Source organism: Rhincodon typus, chromosome 28 (genome assembly GCF_021869965.1).
Source record: "Rhincodon typus isolate 14 chromosome 28, sRhiTyp1.1, whole genome shotgun sequence".
Taxonomy (NCBI): domain Eukaryota; kingdom Metazoa; phylum Chordata; class Chondrichthyes; order Orectolobiformes; family Rhincodontidae; genus Rhincodon; species Rhincodon typus.
In genome coordinates this window covers 39,688,988-39,696,659 of record NC_063359.1, presented here as the reverse complement: position 1 = coordinate 39,696,659, position 7,672 = coordinate 39,688,988, and the positions used below count along the sequence as shown (strand labels likewise).

Sequence of the window (7,672 nt, the reverse complement as noted above, 5' to 3'; positions counted from 1 at the left end):
TTCCTGCTCCTCTGATGCTGCTCGGCCTGCTGTGTTCATCCAGATCTACACCTTGTTATCTCAGATTCTCCAGCATCTGCAGTCCCTACTATCTCTGAAACAAGCGATTCAGACCTTCCTTGTTATTCAATAAGATCAGAGCTGATCTGATAACTCTACATTCCCTACCTACCCCGATAACCTTTCACCCCCTTGTTTAACAAGAATCGTTCTACCTTTGCCTTAAAAATATTCAAGGATGTAAGATATTGGTTGCTGTCCCACTGGAAGTAGCCAGAATTATTTAACCCCATAAATGCTTTCTATAGGTAAAGAATATGTGCAGCAGATGTGGGGACAAAACAGTTTTGTTCAACTGGAATTTGTTTTCAATAAGAAATGAATCTCTGATAATAAGCACTTTGCTTTCTCTGTTTAAATACAATGTTTCCAAGGGAAGGTAGATCATCAAATGTTCTTGACGGAATCTATAATTTTGGGAATGCTCAACATGAGTATTGTCTAACAACAGCAATCACTGCTAGTCGAGGTGTTCAACCTGTCTCCCAGGTCATGGCAATGTTAAAGATACTCACAAGACCTGTCCAAGAATATGCAAGTTATTCCTGATGCCTTGGGTGAAGACATAAAAATTAACCAGCATCACCAAGTACCGATTAAAAGCAAAAAAAACCCAGAAATTGCTGGAAAAGCTGAGCAGGTCCAGCAGCATCTGTGGAGAGAAATCAGTGTTAATGTTTCGGGTTCAGTGACCCTTCCTCAGAACTCATGGTAGCTAGGAAAGGAATGGTTTTTATACAGAAGTTGTGGCAGGGGGAGGAGTAAACTGGAGATAAAACCCAAAGAGAGAAAACAGTTTAACAAAGGATTTAGATAAAGACAGTCTAGAAGAATGAATACTAAAGGTGACTATTAGTAGCTGCAATAGGTTGCGTTTGGTAGCAGCCCATGTGATGACAAGGCCTGGTGTGTGGGGGTGGGGTGTATGTTGATTAAAAGCACTTACTTCTGATGTTTAGGAAAGCATGATGTGTCTAAGTGCCGTATTGCATTTCCTTACACAACAGAGGCAGCACTTAGAAAGCATTTTTAAAAATTCATTTGTGGGACATGGGCCAGCATTTATTGCCTAGACGCCCTTGAGAAGGTGAGATAACAAGGTGTAGAGCTGGATGAACACAGCAGGCCAAGCAACATCAGAGGAGCAGGAAGGCTGACGTTTCGGGCCTAGACCCTTCTTCAGAAATGGGGGAGGGGAAGGGGGTTCTGAAATAAATAGGGAGAGAGTGGGAGGCGGATAGAAGATGGATAGAGGAGAAGATAGGTGGAGAGGAGACAGACCGGTCAAAGAGGTGGGGATGGAGGTAGGGAAGAAATAGGTCAGTCCAGGGAGGACGGACAGGTCAAGGGGGCGGGATGAGGTTAGTAGGTAGGAGATGGGGGTGGGGCTTGAGGTGGGAGGAGGGGATAGGTGGGAGGAAGGACAGGTTAGGGAGGCGGGGACGAGCTGGGCTGGTTTTGGGATGTGGTAGGGGGAGGGGAGATTTTGAAGCTTGTGAAGTCCACATTGATACCATTGGGCTGCAGGGTTCCCAAGCGGAATATGAGATGCTGTTCCTGCAACCTTCGGGTGGCATCGTTGTGGCACTGCAGGAGGCCCAGGATGGACATGTTGTCTGAGGAATGGGAGGGGGAGTTGAAATGGTTCATGACTGGGAGGTGCAGTTGTTTAGTGCGAACCGAGCGTAGATGTTCTGCAAAGCGGTCCCCAAGCCTCTGCTTGGTTTCCCCGATGTAGAGGAGGCCACAACGGGAATAGCGGATACATTATACCACATTAGCAGATGTGCAGGTGAACATCTGCTTGAGGTGGAAAGTCTTCTTGGGGCCTAGGATGGGGGTGAGGTGTAGGGGCAGGTGTAGCACTTCCTGCAGTTACAGGGAAAAGTGCCGGGTGTGGTGGGGCTGGAGGGGGGTGTGGAGCGGACAAGGAAGTCACGGAGAGAGTGGTCCCTCCGGAAAGCAGATAAGGGTGGGGAGGGAAAAATGTCTTTGGTGGTGGGGTCGGATTGCCGATGGCAGAAGTGTCAGAGGATGATGCGTTGGATCCGGAGGTTGGTGGGGTGGTACGTGAGGACGAGGGGATGGCATTTTTGCAGGAAGGTGGATGGGAGGAGGTGTATTCTAGGTAGCTGTGGGAGTCGGTGGGCTTGAAATGGATATCGGTTTCTAGGTGGTTGCCACTTATTCCCAATTCCTTCGCCTCCGCTGCATCTGCTCCCAGGATGAGGCATTCCACTCCTGTACATCTCAGATGTCCTCGTTTTTCAAGGACCGCAACATTCCCCCGCCTCAGTGGTCGAGAACGCCCTCGACCGTGTCTCCCGCATTTCCCGCAACTCATCCCTCACACCCCCTCTCCGCAATAACAACCAAAACAGAATCCCCCTCGTCCTCACGTACCACCCCACCAACCTCTGGATCGAACGAATCATCCTCCAACACTTCTGCCATTTGCAATCCGACCCCACCACCAAAGACATTTTTCCCTCCCCACCCTTATCTGCTTTCAGGAGGAACCACTCTCTCTGTGACTCCCTTGTTCGCTCCACACTCCCCTCCAGCCCCACCACACCTGGCACTTTTCCCTGCAACCGCTACACCTCCCCCCTCACTCCCATCCCAGGCCCCAAGTTCACCTGCACATCTGCCAATGTGGTATACTGCATCCGCTGTTCCCGTTGTGGCCTCCTCTACATCGGGGAAACCAAGCGGAGGCTTGGGGACCGCTTTGCAGAACACCTACGCTCGGTTCGCACTAAACAACTGCACCTCCCAGTCGTGAACTATTTCAACTCCCCCTCCCATTCCTCAGACGACATGTCCATCCTGGGCCTCCTGCAGTGCCACAATGATGCTACCTGAAGGTTGCAGGAACAGCAACTCATATTCCACTTTGGAACCCTGCAGCCCAATGGTATCAATGTGGACTTCACAAGCTTCAAAATCTCCCCTCCTCCTACCACATCCCAAAACCAGCCCAGCTCATCCCCGCCTCAAGCCCCACCCCCATCTCCTACCTACTAACTTCATCCCGCCCCCTTGACCTGTCCGTCCTCCCTGGACTGACCTATCTCCTCCCTACCTACACTGGCTCCATCCTCACCTCTTTGACCAGTCTGTCTCCTCGCCACCTATCTTCTGCTCTATCCATCTTCTATCCACCTCCCCCTATTTATTTCAGAACCCCCTTCCCCTCCCCCATTTCTGAAGAAGGGTCTAGGCCTGAAACGTCAGCCTTCCTGCTCCTCTGATGCTGCGTTCATCCAGCTTTATACCTTGTTATCTCAGATTCTCCAGCATCAGCAGTTCCTTCTAGCCCTTGAGAAGGTGGGGGTGAGCTGCCTTCTTGAACAGCTGCAGTCCACCTACTGTGGATTGACCCACAATGCCCTTAGGGAGGGAATTTCAAGACTGTGGCCCAGTGACACTGAAGGAATGGCAATATGTTTCCAAGTCAGGATGGTGAGTGGCTTGGAGGGGAACTTGCAGGTGGTGGTGTTCCCATTGGCTGTCAAGTGCTTTGGGTCAGTAGCGGGATCATAGAATCTTACAGTGCCAGGGGAGGCCATCTGTAGCTTGTCGCATGTGTGCCAACTTCAAAAAAAGCTACCAATGCAGACACAATGGGGCGAATGGCCTTCTTCTACACTCTAATAATTCTGCAAATTTAGTCCAACAAGCTCTGCGAATGAAGTTTTCAGGTACGTCATAACTGCCTTTCTCGAAGCTGTCCTAAATTTGTTCATTAATCAGGGTGTGTCTGAGGGTGAAGTTAACTTTGTGAACACCACTTTGACAAGCACAATTGGTACAACATGTTCATTTTATTCAGTTTGGTTTATGAGGTAGATATGGCTGCAGATCTTGATGGTATTGCTGACAGTTCTCACCTGATATTGGAAAAACACTCAAAATACATGAGAGCAGCAAGAGAAAGTCATGCTACGTAGCTTTGTATAATAAAAGCATCTCGCTGCTCCTGCACCCTGTGCCTGCTGTAAGTAAACAGCTCCACAAATAACTCTCACTCATCCAAATAATAGTGTTCACAGCTGAGAGTTTCTCAGGCTTGAGATTAGTTTGAGTTCTGAGGCGCAGTCACCTGCTGCTCACATATTCCCTATTTATCTTCAGTTGTCAGGTGCCCTCAGATTACATTTGCCACTTACAGGGGAGGCGATGGAAGAACGTCAGAATTAATATAAATTTGATGGGAATGTATCTCCCCTCCCATCACGTGAGTTAATTTTGCACCTGTCCACTCCCAGATCACACCACTTACCCATTCAGCTTCCCCCTCACCCCACCTCCCAAGAGTTACAAACATATCCTTATTATATTGGCACTTAAAGCCCTACTGCAGGACCAGCCCATATGCTTCTCAGACAGTACTGTAATCTTGTCCTGACACACTCAGCAACAGACCCGGTCAGTCCAGATGCAGGAACAAAGATGCAATCACAAGTCAAGGTCAAGGCTAACCTTACATCAATCACTTCAAAGTTCAGGTTCTGAGGAAGGGTCACCGGACCCGAAACGTTAACTCTGTTTTCTCCTTCACAGATGCTGTCAGACCTGCTGAGCTTTTCCAGCAACTTTGTTTTTGTTCCTGATTTACAGCATCCGCAGTTCTTTTGGTTTTTACCATGAACATTGGGCAGGCTGATGGACCAGTTTATGTTTTCCTGCCCATCACTTTGATGTATTTGAACCCAATCTCTTTCAGCAACAGAGTCAGGGAGCTTAAGGTTTGCAAAGCCAAGACCAGTGGAATGTCAGGTACGAACAGGGGCATTACTGGAGTTATAACAAGTGAACACTGCAAAGGGGACGGAGAAATTTTCCAGGACTGTCCCACCTACTGGTTTGCAGCATTACCACAGGCAACAATCTAGGTGCCTAGGTTTAGCTGTTATTGCATGCTCTGATAGATAATTCTCTGCCAGGTCCCAGCACTAGGACAATGTGGGAGAGACAGTTTGTAAATCTCTCATCACCCGGTAGACACACCTCCCCCACTCCGCCCCAAATGCAAATATAATCACAGCACTGTTTGGAAGACAAACTTCAAAGTATATTTAACAACAGAAAACAATGTTTAAATACCATCCTTTAAGAGGTTATGGGTGAAAAGAGGTTTAATGGAAATGGTTCCCCGAGAGCAATAACCTGATGGTAAAAACCCCTCTGGCCTGGGAATTCACCATTCCATCCCCTCTGGGATCTGGGTTTGAATTGAGTCCAGGCTGAGGAAATGGGAAGCTAGAGTGATTCCTACTGGAGTTCACTGGCTAGCCCTGTCTGTTGCAGAACAGACATGTGACGTATGCCAATAGTAGAGGCCTCCCCATCTAACTACATCAGAAATACTGGAACCAAGACTATGGACATCAGCTGGAGGCTATTTCTGGTGTACCGGAGGTTGATTGCAGAAGAGGAACAGGAAGGGAACAGGAACTCAATGCGGGAAGATTCAGACAATAATAACCAGACAGAGGTTAATAACCTGTAGTTCATCACCACTAACACTATGTGCTGTCCCATCACACCATGGATACAGGACCTATTTGACACCCCATAATGCATCTGGGAAAAGTCTGATAAACTGTTGCACCACTGAGTCAAACAAACCACAAACCCTCTCTGTGAATGTAACAGAGAGACAGATGAGGCTGCAAGTCAGCACAGGGAGCCCAAGTCCCCATTCCCCAGTCACTGGTACAACCGTACCAAGGTGCTGGCTGAAAGGCAAACTGGAAGTACGTGAATTTGTTGGCTGAACACCAGTAACCAACATGATCAGCAGTTTCTCTTCCCACCGGTTTCACGACTGCAGGAGTCCCAGACTGCTGTATGCCGTGGCTATAGAAATGCACCATCCTCCTTCAGGAAAGGAGGACAATTTGAAGTCTGTCTACCAGATTCACCACCACTCCACTCTCCCTCCACGTCACCAACAACAGCTCATGGTCACTCAAATCACAGGTAATCAAGAATTTCAGTCTCCATTTCATTTTCACTTCCTTCTGATGGTGGATACTCTTCCTCTTCATCTTCCTCATCCTCAGCAGATTCAGAATCTTCTCTCCCCTGTGTGACCAATGGCTTCTTTCTTGAAGAGTGTGAAACTAAATGCAAAGTGAAGGAAAAACTCATTAACAGGAGTGTGGAGTCAGTCTCACACAGTGGCTGAGGTGATGACCTATAACCTGTTCTTCTGGCCACCCCACCACGTAAGTGGAGGTGACCATTATCCAGGTCACCCACAAATGCACCTGTATGTAAAAGGAATACTTTCCACTGACTCTCTGCATCATGCCCAGGTTACAGTCAAACTCAGATGGCGTGTGTCAAAGCTGAGCAGATTTCACTGAACCCAGAATATGTAAGGGCAGGGGAACAATGTGCTGAGAAAGGTGCTGTCACAATGGGAGCACAGATGGCATGCAACGCACACACAAGGTCTGGAGGAGTTGGTCACAGTTAGAGGGAAACGGGAAGACGGCAGCCAGAGGGGACTAAGCCTAACCCTAACCGAGAGGTGTTAAACTGTACAGATTTCTTTTCAGCATGCACACTGGCTTCACCTGCTTTGTTCTTGTGCCAGACTTCTTTAATCATGTTAGACATCTGGTCCCGGAGCTCATCGTTGGTTTTCGGCAGACACCACCCATCTCGCTCAGTACATGTCGTCTCTTTGCCTTCATTGCGATGAATTATTTTTCTTAAACTGAAATGGAAGACCAGCCAGAAGGGGACAATTAGAACTGTTTCAAAAATGCCGTTGCTGAGTTGCAGAACCTGGACTGTATGTGCTCTGCCGAATGCAGTCTGCATATCCTGATCTGGATAACTCTATCTGTCCTGTACCCTCTGGGGAATTTCACAGTAGAAATAAACTACTGACAAAAAAAAAAATTTCAATTTATAACAGCACCTTTTCATTTTCGGCCTCTGTTAGAATACTGTGTTCAATTCTGGTCTCCTTGCTATAGGAAGGATGTGAAATTTCAAAGGGTTCAGAAAAGATTTACAAGGATGTTGACAGGGTTGGAGGGTTTGAGCTAAAGGGAGAAGCTGCATTGGCTGGGGTTATTTTTCCTGAGGTGTCAGAGGCTGAGGGGTGAAAAAAATCATGAGGGACATAGATGGGGTAAATAGTCAAGGTCTTTTTTCCAAGGTAGAGGGTCCAAAACTAGAGGGCACAGGTTTAAAGTGAGAGGGGAAAAGATTTAAAAGGGACGTAAGGGGCAACTCTATCACACAGAGAGTGGTGCGTGTATGGAATGAACTGCCAGAGGAGGTGGTGGAGGCTGGTACAATTACAACATCTAAAAGGCATCTGGATGGATACATGAATTGGACAGTGTTTAGAAGGATATGGGTCAAATGCTGGCAGATGGTACTAGATTAATTTAGGTATCTGATTGGCATGGACAAGTTGGACCAAAGAGTCTGGTTCTATGCTGAACACCTCTACGACTCTCGTTTTCAAGTCAAGAGTCACATCCACATATTCCATCTGTCTCTGCCAATACAATCCGAGATACTGCTGATAGGTTAGCGCTGAGGGAGTGCCGCACTGTCGGAGGGTCAGCGCTGAGGGAGT

The 7,672-nt window shown here is 47.8% G+C and overlaps 1 protein-coding gene across 1 annotated transcript in view; it reads right to left on the bottom strand.

Moving 5' to 3' along the window:
* Positions 1–3,868: 3,868 nt before the first annotated feature.
* gtf3c5 (general transcription factor IIIC, polypeptide 5) overlaps positions 3,869–7,672 on the bottom strand; it is a 13,998-nt gene continuing 10,194 nt past the window's right edge. The window contains exons 9-10 of the mRNA XM_020515744.2: positions 6,651–6,793; positions 3,869–6,191 (exon numbers count right to left, since the gene is read on the bottom strand). Of these exons, the coding sequence (XP_020371333.1) occupies positions 6,043–6,191; positions 6,651–6,793 (292 nt within the window). The 3' untranslated portion in view covers positions 3,869–6,042. The remainder of the gene's footprint in view (positions 6,192–6,650; positions 6,794–7,672) is intronic.